We start from the raw sequence: 18897 nt of genomic DNA, 5'->3' as shown, positions 1-18897 counted from the left end.
TGACCCACAGCCCCACACTGACCCACAGCCCCACACTGGGAGTGACCCACAGCCCCACACTGACCCACAGCCCCACACTGGGAGTGACCCACAGCCCCACACTGACCCACAGCCCCACACTGACCCACAGCCCCACACTGGGAGTGACCCACAGCCCTACACTGGGAGTGACCCACAGCCCCACACTGACCCACAGCCCCACACTGGGAGAGACCCACAGCCCCACAGCCCCACACTGGGAGTGACCCACAGCCCCACACTGACCCACAGCCCCACACTGGGAGTGACCCACAGCCCCACACTGACCCACAGCCCCACAGCTCCACACTGGGAGTGACCCACAGCCCCACACTGACCCACAGCCCCACAGTGGGAGTGACCCACAGCCCCACAGCTCCACACTGGGAGTGACCCACAGCCCCACACTGACCCACAGCCCCACACTGACCCACAGCCCCACACTGGGAGTGACCCACAGTTCCACACTGACCCACAGCCCCACAGTGGGAGTGACCCACAGTCCCACACTGACCCACAGCCCCACACTGGGAGTGACCCACAGCCCCACACTGACCCACAGCCCCACACTGGGAGTGACCCACAGCCCCACACTGACCCACAGCCCCACACTGACCCACAGCCCCACACTGGGAGTGACCCACAGCCCTACACTGGGAGTGACCCACAGCCCCACACTGACCCACAGCCCCACAGCCCCACAGCCCCACACTGGGAGTGACCCACAGCCCCACACTGACCCACAGCCCCACACTGGGAGTGACCCACAGCCCCACACTGACCCACAGCCCCACAGCTCCACACTGGGAGTGACCCACAGCCCCACACTGACCCACAGCCCCACAGTGGGAGTGACCCACAGCCCCACAGCTCCACACTGGGAGTGACCCACAGCCCCACACTGACCCACAGCCCCACACTGGGAGAGACCCACAGCCCCACAGCTCCACACTGGGAGTGACCCACAGCCCCACACTGACCCACAGCCCCACAGCTCCACACTGGGAGTGACCCACAGCCCCACACTGACCCACAGCCCCACACTGACAGTGACCCACAGCCCCACACTGACCCACAGCCCCACACTGGGAGAGACCCACAGTTCCACACTGACCCACAGCCCCACACTGGGAGTGACCCACAGCCCCACAGTGGGAGTGACCCACAGTTCCACACTGACCCACAGCCCCACACTGGGAGTGACCCACAGTTCCACACTGACCCACAGCCCCACAGTGGGAGTGACCCACAGTCCCACACTGACCCACAGCCCCACACTGGGAGTGACCCACAGTTCCACACTGACCCACAGCCCCACACTGGGAGTGACCCACAGTTCCACACTGACCCACAGCCCCACAGTGGGAGTGACCCACAGCCCTACACTGGGAGTGACCCACAGCTCCACACTGGGAGTGATCCACAGCCCCACGAGTCCGGCGCAGATGCACACAGAGCTGCACGCTGGGACTCCGGGTGGCGCTGGGGTTCGGGGACTCACCGCAGATCTTGAGGGGCGCCTCCAGCTCCAGCAGGATGGGCTGGCTCAGGAAGATCTCCCGGGACTTCAGACACAGGCCCCGGATCTCGTTCTCCGTCAGCTGCACGTTCTTGCCTGGCCGGGAACCCTTCACTGCGGGACAACGACAGGGGAACACCGTTCAGTGTGACACCACAGAGAGGGCAGGGGACCGGTTTCACTGTGACACCACAGAGAGGGCAGGGGACCGGTTTCAGTGTGACGCACCAATTGGTCAAATTAACCCTTTAGAGTCTGAAAGCGAGGCGTTCGTCGCGTCCCCCCAGTTGCCCGATGCCCACAGGATACTGGGGTATTCAGGGCACAGACTGGGAGAGGCACGGCACAAGGCTCCTCGCGCTGGGACCCCGACTCCTCACTGAGGACAGCGCTCAGCAGCAGGGCTCGAACCCGGGACCGGGGGCTCAGGGTGGGGTCTGCCCCCCAGTCGCAGCGACGAGACCCAGGCTCCTGGGGACCCTCACCGCCACCCAGCATGCACCTGGAGCTGCCCAGCGCCTTCGCTCGGCCCTCGGTGGTCACTCCCTGTGACTCCAGTGTGTACAGTACTGCTCCTGCCCCACTGCTCCTGCCCCACTGCCCCAGCCCGCTGTCCTGCCCTGCTGCCCCTACCCCAGACCGCTGTCCTGCCCCACTGCCCCTACCCCAGACCGCTGTCCTGCCCCGCTGCCCCTGCCCCACACCGCTGTCCTGCCCCACTGCCCCAGCCCCAGACCACTGCCCCTACCCCACTGCCCCTTACCCCAGACCACTGCCCTGCCCCACTGCCCCAGACCGCTGTCCTGCCCCGCTGCCCCTGCCCCACACCGCTGTCCTGCCCCACTGCCCCACTGCCCCTACCCCAGACCACTGCCCTGCCCCACTGCCCCAGACCGCTGTCCTGCCCCACTGCCCCTACCCCAGACCGCTGTCCTGCCCCACTGTCCTGTCCCACTGCCCCAGACCGCTGTCCTGCCCCACTGCCCCTACCCCAGACCGCTGCTCCTGCCCCACTGCCCCTACCCCAGACCACTGCCCTGCCCCACAGCCCCACTGCCCCTACCCCAGCCCGCTGTCCTGCCCCACTGCCCCAGCCCGCTGTCCTGCCCCACTGCCCTACCCCAGCCCGCTGTCCTGCCCCACTGCCCCAGACCACTGCCCTGCCCCACTGCCCCTACCCCAGCCCGCTGTCCTGCCCCACTGCCCCAGCCCGCTGTCCTGCCCCACTGCCCCTACCCCAGCCCGCTGTCCTGCCCCACTGCCCCTGCCCCAGCCCGCTGTCCTGCCCCACTGCCCCTGCCCCAGCCCGCTGTCCTGCCCCTGCCCCAGCCCGCTGTCCTGCCCCAGCCCCAGCCCGCTGTCCTCCCCGGGTCTCACCCTCCAGCAGGCGCTGGATGATGGAGTCGATGTTCAGCTTGTCCTGTTCCGCCATCTTCCCTCGCGGCGCGTCTGTCGACGGGTCGGGCTGGTCGGGCTGGTCCGCGGCTCCTCTCTCCGGGCTGCGCTGCTGCCTCAGGCCGCACTCGGACAGCGCTGGGCTGGGCGGGTCCTGGCGGGGCTCGGTTCGGCTGGGCTGGGCTCGGCGGTCCGGCCTGGCGGAACTGGAGCGGCTCCGGCCTGTTTCCTTCCTCGAGCGAAGAGGGCCGCTCTGCGCAGGCGCGGCGTCTCTCCTCTTCCGTTTGACGTGTTTCCCCCCCCCCCCCCCAGAGTTTAAAGCTCTAAACCACGCCCCTCCCTCCTCATTGGCTCTTGCCCACAATTCAAACTCGGACGCCCGATTCTGATTGGTTCCCGTCACCGCCTGTCAAACCACGAGACTCAACATGGGAGAAAGGGCGGAGCTAGGCCCGCCCCCTCTGTTATCTATGACGTCATGCTAGTCGCAGGGGGGCACAGTCTCTGGATTGGAATCCGCACTTTCGTTTCCAAGAAATAACCTCCTGCACAGTTTTAGGTATTTAAAAATATATATATATTGTAATTATCTCGAGGTGCTCTCGGTGTTCCTGGCAGACTGGACCCCCTCCACGCCTCTTGCAGGCCGTCGTGACGTAGCACGCTCGGCTGTCCGCTCTGCTCAAAGCTCCTGTCTGAAATGCGCGCCCGGGTGCGGTTTAGTTTGTCTGCGCTGGCCGCCGGGGTGGTGCAGCTCATCCGCTCCTGAGCGGCTCAGTGACGTGACTGCAGGGCCCCTGCGTGGGTTCTGTCCCGGCGAGAGCTGGAGGGTGGAGGGTGGTTCACTTTCCAAGATGTAATATGGAAAAGAGCCTTTATTGAATCTGGTAGGCACACGGGGTAGGTACCACATTCACAAAACAAACCGGTCGAATGCGACTCCGTCATTTAAAGCTTTTAAGAGGGAAATGCAGTATTGCTTGAACTCAACTGTGAAGTTTGAGAAATAAGAGCGCAAAGACACAGCTGATGTCTGTAAATTGTGTTCATATGTGAGGTCTGGCACGGGATTCGTCTGTTCCGTTTCTGTTCACTACTGGTCTTTTTGGGATCCTGTTCTCTGTGTTATCTGACGCTAAATAAAGGTTGAAAGAATCTGTTTAATTTACCGTGTTTAAAAAGTCAAGACAACCACCACGCAGAGACCAACGTTTTTCTGTTTCACTTTATTCATACAACCTATTGAAGCTTTTACATGAATAGGCAAATACAACTACCGAAGCACTATCGCAATCTTTACATTCATGTGTATAATATTCCAAACTTAACTACCGCTTAAATTCGTTCATCAAATAGTCAACAAATTGTTAAATACGTGAGAGGAACCAAAACTACATTTTCCAGGAAGCGAAACGCCTGGATGACCTTTGACCTCGCCCCAGCGCGCACAGCTTGGCTGTTGACGGTGCTCGGGAGACACCCTGTGGCAGGAGAGTGGTACTGCGGGTCAGAGAAACAACCTCCATTTTCCTCAGCAAAGAGAGGGCGACGTGTCTCCCTCTAGCGCCCACGAGCTGCACTTCCTGCCTGCATGAAGCCAGACGTCCTGCATGTCACTGTATTGAGTTACTGTACAGTTCTGTACACACTGGAGTCACTGTATTGAGTTACTGTACAGTCCTGTACACACTGGAGTCACTGTATTGAGTTACTGTACAGTCCTGTACACGCTGGAGTCACTGTGCTGAGTTACTGTACAGTTCTGTACACACTGGAGTTACACTATACTGAGTTACTGTACAGTTCTGTACACACTGGAGTCACTGTATTGAGTTACTGTACAGTCCTGTACACACTGGAGTCACTGTGCTGAGTTACTGTACAGTTCTGTACACACTGGAGTTACACTATACTGGAGTTACTGTTCAGTACTGTACACACTGGAGTTACACTATACTGAGTTACTGTACAGTTCTGTACACACTGGAGTCACTGTATTGAGTTACTGTACAGTCCTGTACACACTGGAGTCACTGTGCTGAGTTACTGTACAGTTCTGTACACACTGGAGTTACACTATACTGGAGTTACTGTTCAGTACTGTACACACTGGAGTCACACTGTGCTGAGTTACTGTACAGTCCTGTACACACTGGAGTCACTGTACTGAGTTACTGTTCAGTACTGTACACACTGGAGTCACTGTATTGAGTTACTGTACAGTCCTGTACACACTGGAGTCACTGTGCTGAGTTACTGTACAGTACTGTACACACTGGAGTTACACTATACTGGAGTTACTGTACAGTACTGTACACACTGGAGTCACTGTGCTGAGTTACTGTACAGTACTGTACACACTGGAGTTACACTATACTGGAGTTACTGTACAGTACTGTACACACTGGAGTCACTGTGCTGAGTTACTGTACAGTACTGTACACACTGGAGTTACACTATACTGAGTTACTATACACACTGGTGTTACACTATACTGGAGTTACTGTACAGTACTGTACACACTGGAGTTACTGTACTGAGTTACTGTACAGTACTGTACACACTGGAGTTACACTATACTGGAGTTACTGTTCAGTACTGTACACACTGGAGTTACTGTACTGAGTTACTGTACAGTACTGTACACACTGGAGTCACTGTACTGGAGTTACTGTACAGTACTGTACACACTGGTGTTACACTATACTGAGTTACTGTACAGTACTGTACACACTGGAGTTACACTATACTGGAGTTACTGTTCAGTACTGTACACACTGGAGTCACTGTGCTAAGTTACTGTACAGTACTGTACACACTGGAGTCACTGTGCTGAGTTACTGTACAGTACTGTACACACTGGAGTTACACTATACTGGAGTTACTGTTCAGTACTGTACACACTGGAGTCACTGTACTGAGTTACTGTACGGTACTGTACACACTGGAGTCACACTGTACTAGAGTTACTGTTCAGTACTGTACACACTGGAGTCACTGTACTGAGTTACTGTACACACTGGAGTCACTGTGCTGAGTTACTGTACAGTACTGTACACACTGGAGTTACACTATACTGGAGTTACTGTTCAGTACTGTACACACTGGAGTCACTGTACTGAGTTACTGTACGGTACTGTACACACTGGAGTCACACTGTACTGGAGTTACTGTTCAGTACTGTACACACTGGAGTCACTGTGCTAAGTTACTGTACAGACTGGAGTCACACTGTACTGAGTTACTGTACAGTTCTGTACACACTGGAGTTACACTATACTGAGTTACTGTACAGTACTGTACACACTGGAGTCACTGTACTGAGTTACTGTACAGTACTGTACACACTGGAGTCACACTGTACTGAGTTACTGTACACACTGGTGTTACACTATACTGGAGTTACTGTACAGTACTGTACACACTGGAGTTACACTATACTGAGTTACTGTACAGTACTGTACACACTGGAGTCACTGTGCTGAGTTACTGTACAGTACTGTACACACTGGAGTTACACTATACTGAGTTACTGTACAGTACTGTACACACTGGAGTCACTGTGCTGAGTTACTGTACAGTACTGTACACACTGGAGTTACACTATACTGAGTTACTGTACAGTACTGTACACACTGTAGTGACTTGTGAAATGATGCAGGTGGTGAAATTATAGGACCATCAGAACAACACATTCTTAATAATAATAATAAAAAAATAATAATAATAATAATAATGATAATAATCTTCATCCCCATCATCTACACAACATTAGACATGTCTCTCTCCTCTCTCTCTCCTCTCTCTCCTGTCTGGTGTTACTAAGATCTGATAGATACAGACTCCTCTCTCTCTCTCCTCTCTCTCCTGTCTGGTGTTAGTAAGATGTGATAGATACAGACTCCTCTCTCTCCTCTCTCTCCTGTCTGGTGTTAGTAAGATCTGATAGATACAGACTCCTCTCTCTCTCCTCTCTCTCCTGTCTGGTGTTAGTAAGATGTGATAGATACAGACTCCTCTCTCTCCTCTCTCTCCTGTCTGGTGTTAGTAAGATCTGATAGATACAGACTCCTCTCTCTCCTGTCTGGTGTTAGTAAGATCTGATAGATACAGACTCCTCTCTCTCTCCTCTCTCTCCTGTCTGGTGTTAGTAAGATGTGATAGATACAGACTCCTCTCTCCTCTCTCTCCTGTCTGGTGTTAGTAAGATCTGATAGATACAGACTCCTCTCTCTCTCCTCTCTCTCCTGTTTGGTGTTAGTAAGATGTGACAGATACAGACTCCTCTCTCTCTCCTCTCTCTCCTGTCTGGTGTTAGTAAGATCTGATAGATACAGGCTCCCTCTCTCTCTCTCCTCTCTCTCCTGTTTGGTGTTAGTAAGATGTGACAGATACAGACTCCTCTCTCTCCTCTCACTCCTACAGTAGCTCACTCCTCTCTCCCCTCTCCTCTCTCCCCTCTCCCCTCTCTCCTCTCTCTCCTCTCCTCTCCCCTCTCCTCTATCCTCTCCTCTCCTCTCTCTCCTCTCTCCCCTCTCCTCTCTCTCCTCTCCTCTCTCCTCTCTCCCCTCTATCCTCTCCTCTCCTCTCTCTCCTCTCTCCCCTCTCCTCTCCCCTCTCCCCTCTCCCCTCTCTCTCCCCTCTCCTCTCTCCCCTCTCCTCTCTCTCCTCTCTCCTCTCTCTCCTCTCCCCTCTCCTCTCTCTCCTCTCTCCCCTCTCTCTACACGTAGTTGGATTTGGGGGCGGAGGCGCTGTTGGCGTAGTACTTGGCGGCCCCCCTGAGCCCCCAGAGCGGACCCTGCTGAAGCAGCAGAGCAGCCCCCCGGCGAGGAGGAGGAGGCCGGCGCCGGCCCAGCCGATGAAGATGCAGGCGCCCAGCTCCTGGCGGGCGGGGGTTCAGGGGGTCCTTGAAGTCCTGTATGACCCGGTGGGCCGACCAGCTGACCGGCACCAGGAGCAGCAGGCCGGCCAGCAGCAGGGCCACGCCGGCCGCCAGGGACACCCTGGGCTTGACGCTGTCGTTCTGCAGGCAGGTGGTGAAGTCGGCGCCCACCAGCAGCACCAGCAGCGCCAGCACGGCCAGCACGCAGGACACCGAGACCAGCGCCCGGGCCGCCTGCAGGTCCTGTCGCAGGCTCAGCATGGAGTCATAGCTCTTACACTGCTGCTGCCCTGTGCTCTGGACAACACAGGACATCCAGAGCCCCTCGTAACTGACCTGAGAGAGAGAGAGAGAGAGAGACAGGTCACTGACTGAGAGAGAGAGAGAGACAGGTCAGGACAGGCTCAGCATGGAGTCACAGCTCTTACACTGCTGCTGCCCCGTGCTCTGGACAACACAGGACATCCAGAGCCCCTCGTAACTGACCTGAGAGAGAGAGAGAGAGACAGGTCACTGACTGAGAGAGAGAGAGAGAGAGAGACAGGTCAGGACAGGCTCAGCATGGAGTCACAGCTCTTACACTGCTGCTGCCCCGTGCTCTGGACAACACAGGACATCCAGAGCCCCTCGTAACTGACCTGAGAGAGAGAGAGAGAGACAGGTCACTGACTGAGAGAGAGAGAGAGAGAGACAGGTCAGGACAGGCTCAGCATGGAGTCACAGCTCTTACACTGCTGCTGCCCCGTGCTCTGGACAACACAGGACATCCAGAGCCCCTCGTAACTGACCTGAGAGAGAGAGAGAGAGACAGGTCACTGACTGAGAGAGAGAGAGAGAGAGACAGGTCAGGACAGGCTCAGCATGGAGTCACAGCTCTTACACTGCTGCTGCCCCGTGCTCTGGACAACACAGGACATCCAGAGCCCCTCGTAACTGACCTGAGAGAGAGAGAGAGACAGGTCACTGACTGAGAGAGAGAGAGAGAGAGAGACAGGTCACTGACTGAGAGAGAGAGAGAGAGACAGGTCAGGGACCGAGAGAGAGAGACAGGTCACTGACTGAGAGAGAGAGAGATAATGCTCCAGCCGCCTACAGTATATGTCGATATTATATAATATGTCTTTGTTGTAAATGTCTGTAACATGTCTGTAGATTTTATTTTACTTCTATTTTTTGTTTTGTTCCATGTTAATTTTATTATTTTTATTTGCTTTGGCAACACTGATTGTACCCATCGGTCATGCTAATAAAGCACCTTGAATTGAATTGAATTGAGACAGGCAGGCAGGCAGTGAGACAGACAGGCCCGCTCTGAGAGAGACAGAGAGACAGACAGGCAGGCAGGCAGTGAGACAGAGAGAGAGAGACACACTGAGAGAGAGGGGTGAACGGGTCAGTACAGACAGACACACTGAGAGAGAGGGGTGAACGGGTCAGTACAGACACACTGAGAGAGAGGGGTGAACGGGTCAGTACAGACAGACACACTGAGAGAGAGGGGTGAACGGGTCAGTACAGACACACTGAGAGAGAGGGGCGAACGGGTCAGTACAGACACACTGAGAGAGAGGGGCGAACGGGTCAGTACAGACAGACACACTGAGAGAGAGGGGCGAACGGGTCAGTACAGACACACTGAGAGAGAGGGGCGAACGGGTCAGTACAGACAGACACACTGAGAGAGAGGGGTGAACGGGTCAGTACAGACAGACACACTGAGAGAGAGGGGCGAACGGGTCAGTACAGACACACTGAGAGAGAGGGGCGAACGGGTCAGTACAGACACACTGAGAGAGAGGGGCGAACGGGTCAGTACAGACAGACACACTGAGAGAGAGGGGCGAACGGGTCAGTACAGACAGACACACTGAGAGAGAGGGGCGAACGGGTCAGTACAGACACACTGAGAGAGAGGGGCGAACGGGTCAGTACAGACAGACACACTGAGAGAGAGGGGTGAACGGGTCAGTACAGACAGACACACTGAGAGAGAGGGGTGAACGGGTCAGTACAGACAGACACACTGAGAGAGAGGGGTGAACGGGTCAGTACAGACACACTGAGAGAGAGGGGTGAACGGGTCAGTACAGACACACACACTGAGAGAGAGGGGTGAACGGGTCAGTACAGACACACTGAGAGAGAGGGGCGAACGGGTCAGTACAGACAGACACACTGAGAGAGAGGGGCGAACGGGTCAGTACAGACACACTGAGAGAGAGGGGCGAACGGGTCAGTACAGACTGACACACTGAGAGAGAGGGGCGAACGGGTCAGTACAGACACACTGAGAGAGAGGGGCGAACGGGTCAGTACAGACAGACACACTGAGAGAGAGGGGTGAACGGGTCAGTACAGACACACTGAGAGAGAGGGGTGAACGGGTCAGTACAGACAGACACACTGAGAGAGAGGGGTGAACGGGTCAGTACAGACACACTGAGAGAGAGGGGTGAACGGGTCAGTACAGACACACTGAGAGAGAGGGGCGAACGGGTCAGTACAGACAGACACACTGAGAGAGAGGGGCGAACGGGTCAGTACAGACACACTGAGAGAGAGGGGCGAACGGGTCAGTACAGACACACTGAGAGAGAGGGGCGAACGGGTCAGTACAGACAGACACACTGAGAGAGAGGGGTGAACGGGTCAGTACAGACACACTGAGAGAGAGGGGCGAACGGGTCAGTACAGACAGACACACTGAGAGAGAGGGGCGAACGGGTCAGTACAGACAGACACACTGAGAGAGAGGGGTGAACGGGTCAGTACAGACAGACACACTGAGAGAGAGGGGCGAACGGGTCAGTACAGACAGACACACTGAGAGAGAGGGGCGAACGGGTCAGTACAGACACACTGAGAGAGAGGGGCGAACGGGTCAGTACAGACAGACACACTGAGAGAGAGGGGCGAACGGGTCAGTACAGACAGACACACTGAGAGAGAGGGGCGAACGGGTCAGTACAGACAGACACACTGAGAGAGAGGGGCGAACGGGTCAGTACAGACACACACACTGAGAGAGAGGGGCGAACGGGTCAGTACAGACACACTGAGAGAGAGGGGCGAACGGGTCAGTACAGACAGACACACTGAGAGAGAGGGGCGAACGGGTCAGTACAGACAGACACACTGAGAGAGAGGGGTGAACGGGTCAGTACAGACAGACACACTGAGAGAGAGGGGTGAACGGGTCAGTACAGACAGACACACTGAGAGAGAGGGGTGAACGGGTCAGTACAGACACACTGAGAGAGAGGGGCGAACGGGTCAGTACAGACAGACACACTGAGAGAGAGGGGCGAACGGGTCAGTACAGACACACTGAGAGAGAGGGGCGAACGGGTCAGTACAGACAGACACACTGAGAGAGAGGGGCGAACGGGTCAGTACAGACAGACACACTGAGAGAGAGGGGTGAACGGGTCAGTACAGACAGACACACTGAGAGAGAGGGGCGAACGGGTCAGTACAGACAGACACACTGAGAGAGAGGGGCGAACGGGTCAGTACAGACACACTGAGAGAGAGGGGCGAACGGGTCAGTACAGACAGACACACTGAGAGAGAGGGGTGAACGGGTCAGTACAGACACACTGAGAGAGAGGGGTGAACGGGTCAGTACAGACAGACACACTGAGAGAGAGGGGCGAACGGGTCAGTACAGACAGACACACTGAGAGAGAGGGGCGAACGGGTCAGTACAGACACACTGAGAGAGAGGGGTGAACGGGTCAGTACAGACAGACACACTGAGAGAGAGGGGCGAACGGGTCAGTACAGACACACTGAGAGAGAGGGGCGAACGGGTCAGTACAGACACACTGAGAGAGAGGGGCGAACGGGTCAGTACAGACAGACACACTGAGAGAGAGGGGTGAACGGGTCAGTACAGACAGACACACTGAGAGAGAGGGGTGAACGGGTCAGTACAGACACACTGAGAGAGAGGGGCGAACGGGTCAGTACAGACAGACACACTGAGAGAGAGGGGCGAACGGGTCAGTACAGACAGACACACTGAGAGAGAGGGGTGAACGGGTCAGTACAGACACACTGAGAGAGAGGGGCGAACGGGTCAGTACAGACAGACACACTGAGAGAGAGGGGCGAACGGGTCAGTACAGACACACTGAGAGAGAGGGGCGAACGGGTCAGTACAGACACACTGAGAGAGAGGGGCGAACGGGTCAGTACAGACAGACACACTGAGAGAGAGGGGCGAACGGGTCAGTACAGACAGACACACTGAGAGAGAGGGGCGAACGGGTCAGTACAGACACACTGAGAGAGAGGGGCGAACGGGTCAGTACAGACAGACACACTGAGAGAGAGGGCGGAACGGGTCAGTACAGACACACTGAGAGAGAGGGGCGAACGGGTCAGTACAGACACACTGAGAGAGAGGGGCGAACGGGTCAGTACAGACAGACACACTGAGAGAGAGGGGCGAACGGGTCAGTACAGACACACTGAGAGAGAGGGGCGAACGGGTCAGTACAGACACACTGAGAGAGAGGGGCGAACGGGTCAGTACAGACAGACACACTGAGAGAGAGGGGTGAACGGGTCAGTACAGACAGACACACTGAGAGAGAGGGGCGAACGGGTCAGTACAGACACACTGAGAGAGAGGGGCGAACGGGTCAGTACAGACAGACACACTGAGAGAGAGGGGTGAACGGGTCAGTACAGACAGACACACTGAGAGAGAGGGGTGAACGGGTCAGTACAGACACACTGAGAGAGAGGGGCGAACGGGTCAGTACAGACAGACACACTGAGAGAGAGGGGTGAACGGGTCAGTACAGACACACTGAGAGAGAGGGGCGAACGGGTCAGTACAGACAGACACACTGAGAGAGAGGGGCGAACGGGTCAGTACAGACACACTGAGAGAGAGGGGCGAACGGGTCAGTACAGACAGACACACTGAGAGAGAGGGGCGAACGGGTCAGTACAGACAGACACACTGAGAGAGAGGGGCGAACGGGTCAGTACAGACAGACACACTGAGAGAGAGGGGCGAACGGGTCAGTACAGACACACTGAGAGAGAGGGGCGAACGGGTCAGTACAGACAGACACACTGAGAGAGAGGGGCGAACCGGGTCAGTACAGACACACTGAGAGAGAGGGGTGAACGGGTCAGTACAGACACACTGAGAGAGAGGGGCGAACGGGTCAGTACAGACAGACACACTGAGAGAGAGGGGCGAACGGGTCAGTACAGACAGACACACTGAGAGAGAGGGGTGAACGGGTCAGTACAGACAGACACACTGAGAGAGAGGGGTGAACGGGTCAGTACAGACACACTGAGAGAGAGGGGCGAACGGGTCAGTACAGACACACTGAGAGAGAGGGGTGAACGGGTCAGTACAGACAGACACACTGAGAGAGAGGGGCGAACGGGTCAGTACAGACACACTGAGAGAGAGGGGCGAACGGGTCAGTACAGACAGACACACTGAGAGAGAGGGGCGAACGGGTCAGTACAGACACACTGAGAGAGAGGGGCGAACGGGTCAGTACAGACAGACACACTGAGAGAGAGGGGTGAACGGGTCAGTACAGACACACTGAGAGAGAGGGGTGAACGGGTCAGTACAGACAGACACACTGAGAGAGAGGGGTGAACGGGTCAGTACAGACACACTGAGAGAGAGGGGCGAACGGGTCAGTACAGACACACTGAGAGAGAGGGGCGAACGGGTCAGTACAGACAGACACACTGAGAGAGAGGGGTGAACGGGTCAGTACAGACACACTGAGAGAGAGGGGCGAACGGGTCAGTACAGACAGACACACTGAGAGAGAGGGGCGAACGGGTCAGTACAGACAGACACACTGAGAGAGAGGGGTGAACGGGTCAGTACAGACAGACACACTGAGAGAGAGGGGTGAACGGGTCAGTACAGACACACTGAGAGAGAGGGGTGAACGGGTCAGTACAGACACACTGAGAGAGAGGGGCGAACGGGTCAGTACAGACACACACACTGAGAGAGAGGGGTGAACGGGTCAGTACAGACAGACACACTGAGAGAGAGGGGTGACCGGGTTCAGCCCTCAGTACCTCTGCAGTCAGGATGCTCTGTCCTGTGAAGGAGGTCTGCTTCCACTGAGGCACAGCACAGCACACGATGGCAGTGATCAGGCCGATGATCCCCAGAGCCATCGACAGGATCTGAACTCCCACAGAGCCCATCCTGCTCAGAGAGAGAGAGACAGGGGTCCATACACACGATGGCAGAAGGAGAGAGAGAGTCAGTCTATAGAGACACACCCATCTGTCCGAGGGGGGGTTAGGGCATCCTCCTGGAGCACTTGATCATAGTGTGTGTGTGTGTGTGTGTGTACTGTGCGTGTGAGTGTGAGTGTGTGTGTATCAGTGTGAATATGTGTGTACTGTGTGTGTGTCAGTGTGAATATGTGTGTACTCTGTGAGTGTAAGTGTGTGAGTGTGTGCGAGTGTGTTTACTGTGTGTGAGTGTATGTGTGTGTACTGTGTGTGTACTGTGAGTGAGAGTGTGTGTACTGTGTGAGTGCGTGTGTGAGTGTGAGTACTGTGTATTTGTGTGTGAGTGTATGGGTGTGTGTGTGAGTGTGTGTGTGTGAGTGTGAGTGTGTGTACTGTGCATGTGTGTGTAAGTGTATGGGTGTGTGTATGAGTTTGCATGAGTGTATGGGTGTGTGTGTGAGTGTGAGTACTGTGTGTGTGTGAGTGTGTGTGTGAGTGTATGGGTGTGTGTGTGGGTGAGTGTATGGGTGTGTGTGAGTGTGTGTGTAAGTGTATGGGTGTGTGTGTGAGTGTGTGTGTGAGTGTATGGGTGTGTGAGTGTGTGTGTGTGAGTGTGTGTGTGAGTGTATGGGTATGTGTGAGTGTATGGGTGTGTGAGTGTGTGTGAGTGTGTGTGTGAGTGTGTGTGTGAGTGTATGGGTGTGTGTGAGTGTGGATGTGTTTGTGAGTGTATGGGTGTGTGAGTGTGTGTGTGAGTGTATGGGTGTGTGTGAGTGTATGGGTGTGTGTACTGTGGATGTGTGTGTGAGTGTATGGGTGTGTGTGTGAGTGTGTGTGTGAGTGTGTGTGTGAGTGTATGGGTGTGTGTGAGTGTGTGTGAGTGTGTGTGTGAGTGTGTGTGTGAGTGTATGGGTGTGTGTACTGTGGATGTGTGTGTGAGTGTATGGGTGTGTGTGTGAGTGTGTGTGAGTGTACATGTGTCTGCCAGTGAATTCCTGAGTACCAGACTGGTCAGGACAGGCCCAGTGCTGTCAGAGACACAGACGCTCATATCAAGTCAAAAACGCCTGTCTGCCCCTCTGCCTGTCTGCCTTTCTGTCTGCCCCTCTGCCTGTCTGCCTAATTGCCTGTCTAACTGTCTGTCTGACTGCCTCACTGCCTGTCTGTCTGCCTGCTCCTCTGCCTGTCTGCTTCTCTGCCTGTCTGTCTGCCTGTCTGTCTGCCTCACTGTCTGTCTGTCTGTGACCAGATCACAGCACAGCTGCCCTCTGTCTGTCTGTCTGTCCCACTGCCTGTCTGTCTCACTCCTCACCAGCGAGAGGACCTGGGCTACATGATGGACAGAATTGGGCTCATAGTGACCACTACATCAGACTGACCACTACATCAGACTGACCACTTCCTCAGACTGACTTCTTCCTCAGACTGACCACTGCAGAGACACACAGTCTCTGTATGAGCCTCTGTCAGGGGGATCAACTTGCATTTGTGTCCAGACAGATGTCACAACAGCTGGATACTCAGACAGATGTCACCACAGCTGGATACTCAGACAGATGTCTCAACAGCTGGATACTCAGACAGATGTCACCACAGCTGGATACTCAGACAGATGTCACCACAGCTGGATATTCACAGATGTCACCACAGCTGGATACTCAGACAGATGTCTCAACAGCTGGATACTCAGACAGATGTCACCACAGCTGGATACTCAGACAGATGTCACCACAGCTGGATATTCACAGATGTCACCACAGCTGGATACTCAGACAGATGTCAAAACGTTGTCCAGCTGATGCTGCCTCTGCTGATACTGCTACCACTACAACAGAGACACAGAGAGACAGAGAGAGACGAGGACAGAGAGAGACAGACAGGGAGAGACAGAGAGAGAGAGAGGAGAGAGACAGGGAGAGAGAGGAGACACAGACAGGGAGGGAGAGAGAAGGAGAGAGACAGGGAGGGAGGGGAGACACAGACACAGAGAGAGAGGAGACACAGACAGGGTGGGAGAGAAAGGAGACAGTGAGAGAGAGGAGACACATAGGAAGAGAGAGTGGGAGACACAGGGAGGGAGGGAGAGAGAGGAGACACAGACAGGGAGGGAGAGAGAGGAGACACAGACAGGGAGGGAGAGAGAGGAGACAGGGAGAGAGAGGAGACACAGACAGGGAGGGAGGGGAGACGCAGACAGGGAGGAAGAGAGAGGAGACAGGAAGAGAGAGGAGACACAGACAGGGAGGGAGAGAGAGGAGACACAGACAGGGAGGGAGAATGGGAGGAACTCGTTATGAAACACTGTTGTGGCTGCTGGCAACACCAGCCACCCCCAACACACCCAGATCACTGCTGCCATGGAAACCAAGTGAGACTCACTGGGGTCAAGGAAAGGATCCGAGACTGATGTCACACACAGCACAGGGGTACAGTGTGCCCTAGACTGGACTGGAGGGGTACAGAGTGACCCTGACTGGACCAGTGATCTCTGGACTGGAGGGGGACAGTGTGACCCAGACTGGACTGGAGGGGTACAGAGTGACCCTGACTGGACCAGTGATCTCTGGACTGGAGGGGGACAGTGTGCCCCAGACTGGACTGGAGGGGTACAGTGCGCCCCAGACTGGACTGGAGGGGTACAGAGTGACCCAGACTGGTCCAGTGATCTCTGGACTGGAGGGGTACAGTGTGACCCAGACTGGACCAGTGATCTCTGGACTGGAGGGGTACAGTGTGACCCAGACTGGACTGGAGGGGTACAGAGTGACCCAGACTGGACCAGTGATCTCTGGACTGGAGGGGTACAGAGTGACCCAGACTGGACCAGTGATCTCTGGACTGGAGGGGTACAGAGTGACCCAGACTGGACCAGTGATCTCTGGACTGGAGGGGGACAGAGTGACCCAGACTGGACCAGTGATCTCTGGACTGGAGGGGTACAGTGTGACCCAGACTGGACTGGAGGGGTACAGTGTGACCCAGACTGGACCAGTGATCTCTGGACTGGAGGGGTACAGTGTGACCCAGACTGGACCAGTGATCTCTGGACTGGAGGGGTACAGAGTGACCCAGACTGGACCAGTGATCTCTGGACTGGAGGGGTACAGAGTGACCCTGACTGGACTGGAGGGGTTCAGAGTGACCCAGACTGGACCAGTGATCTCTGGACTGGAGGGGTACAGTGTGACCCCGACTGGACTGGAGGGGTACAGAGTGACCCAGACTGGACCAGTGATCTCTGGACTGGAGGGGTACAGTGTGACCCCGACTGGACTGGAGGGGTACAGTGTGACCCAGACTGGACCAGTGATCTCTGGACTGGAGGGGTACAGTGTGACCCAGACTGGACCAGTGATCTCTGGACTGGAGGGGTACAGAGTGACCCTGACTGGACTGGAGGGGTTCAGAGTGACCCAGACTGGACCAGTGATCTCTGGACTGGAGGGGTACAGTGTGACCCCGACTGGACTGGAGGGGGACAGTGTGACCCAGACTGGACCAGTGATCTCTGGACTGGAGGGGGACAGTGTGACCCAGACTGGACTGGAGGGGTACAGTGTGCCCCAGACTGGACTGGAGGGGTACAGTGTGCCCCAGACAGCTGGTAGTCATGGGAGAGCACTGTCCCAGAGACTAATGATCAGGGATCTGTAAAGACTGTGGAGCTCAGGCGCTCATCAGCTGGGGGTCCAGTCTGTGGAGAGCTCGCCCACCAGTGGGTCACCAGTCCCCGGACCGCGGCCGGGCTGGAGGGTCCACAAGATCCGACCGGCCCGACACCACCGGGGGAAAGCCCCCCAGTGAGCTGAGAGCCCTCACAGTACCGGACGACCTGTTTATCACCCAGCCTGAACGTGTCTGTGCGCAGGACCCCCGTCTCGACATGACGTCTCTCTGATACACACAGTACCTATCGCAGTGTAACAGACACGCAGCACACAACCAGACAGGCAGGAATACCTTTCTGAAGTTTCTCTCGGTCTCCTGTCTCCTGTCTCCTGTCTCCGGTGTGAGAGGAGTTTGGCGCTGGGGTGTGACAGTGCAGAGTTTCTCTCGGTCTCCTGTCTCCTGTCTCCTGTCTCCGGTGTGAGAGGAGTTTGGCGCTGGGGTGTGAAAGTGCAGAGTTTCTCTCGGTCTCCTGTCTCCGGTGTGAGGGGAGTTTGGCACTGGGGTGTGAAAGTGCAGAGTTTCTCTCGGTCTCCTGTCTCCTGTCTCCTGTCTCCGGTGTGAGAGGAGTTTGGCGCTGGGGTGTGAAAGTGCAGAGTTTCTCTCGGTCTCCTGTCTCCTGTCTCCTGTCTCCGGTGTGAGAGGAGTTTGGCGCTGGGGTGTGAAAGTGCAGAGTTTCTCTCGGTCTCCTGTCTCCTGTCTCCTGTCTCCTGTCTCCTGTCCCCGGTGTGAGAGGAGTTTGGCGCTGGGGTGTGAAAGTGCAGAGTTTCTCTCGGTCTCCTGTCTCCTGTCTCCTGTCTCCGGTGTGAGAGGAGTTTGGCGCTGGGGTGTGACAGTGCAGAGTTTCTCTCGGTCTCCTGTCTCCTGTCTCCTGTCTCCGGTGTGAGAGGAGTTTGGCACTGGGGTGTGACAGCGAGGGGGTTTTGAAGAGGAATGTGGTGGGTGGGGCGAGGGGGGGAGGCCACACCACCACCAGCCAGCCTGAGGCAACCATTGCAGAGGCCCACCAGCGTGGCTCAACCCAGTGACACACCAGCACAGGACAGGCCAGGACAGGCCAGGACACAGCGCAGCTCAGCAGGCAACCGAGCCCAGCGACTCACCCAGCTGAATCCTGAGAGAGGCCAGGGTATCAGCTTGTTCCCCACTCCCACCCCTCTCTGTGTACAGT

General features: G+C 56.0%; 2 protein-coding genes across 2 annotated transcripts; both read right to left on the bottom strand.

Moving 5' to 3' along the window:
- Positions 1-666: 666 nt before the first annotated feature.
- On the bottom strand, positions 667-3217 carry LOC138238190 (serine/threonine-protein phosphatase PP1-gamma catalytic subunit B-like). Its single transcript, XM_069188238.1, has 3 exons — positions 2915-3217; positions 1403-1651; positions 667-671 (listed from the first exon to the last, which is right to left on the bottom strand). Exons 1-3 carry the CDS (start codon positions 2967-2969, stop codon positions 667-669), a joined length of 309 nt encoding a protein of 102 aa, XP_069044339.1. The 5' UTR covers positions 2970-3217.
- Positions 3218-7601: 4384 nt separating this feature from the next.
- On the bottom strand, positions 7602-18637 carry cldni (claudin i). The gene is given in 5 exon segments (XM_069188329.1): positions 7602-7711; positions 7714-7820; positions 7822-8150; positions 13896-14028; positions 18021-18637. Coding segments are annotated over 4 exon segments (627 nt in total). The 5' UTR covers position 14028; positions 18021-18637; the 3' UTR covers positions 7602-7652.
- Between the last annotated feature and the right edge of the window lie 260 nt (positions 18638-18897).

Source organism: Lepisosteus oculatus, chromosome 4 (assembly GCF_040954835.1).
Source record: "Lepisosteus oculatus isolate fLepOcu1 chromosome 4, fLepOcu1.hap2, whole genome shotgun sequence".
Lineage (NCBI taxonomy): Eukaryota > Metazoa > Chordata > Actinopteri > Semionotiformes > Lepisosteidae > Lepisosteus > Lepisosteus oculatus.
The sequence above is the reverse complement of the archived record's forward strand: the minus strand, read 5'-3'. Positions and strand labels throughout refer to the sequence as shown.

Excerpts from the sequence above, each read along its gene's own strand:
- LOC138238190 (XM_069188238.1), bottom strand. The coding sequence starts at position 2,969 with ATGGCGGAACAGGACAAGCTGAACATCGACTCCATCATCCAGCGCCTG. Across the intron at positions 1,652-2,914 it reads CATCCAGCGCCTGCTGGAGG|TGAAGGGTTCCCGGCCAGGC; the intron begins GTGAGACCCGGG and ends GTTGTCCCGCAG.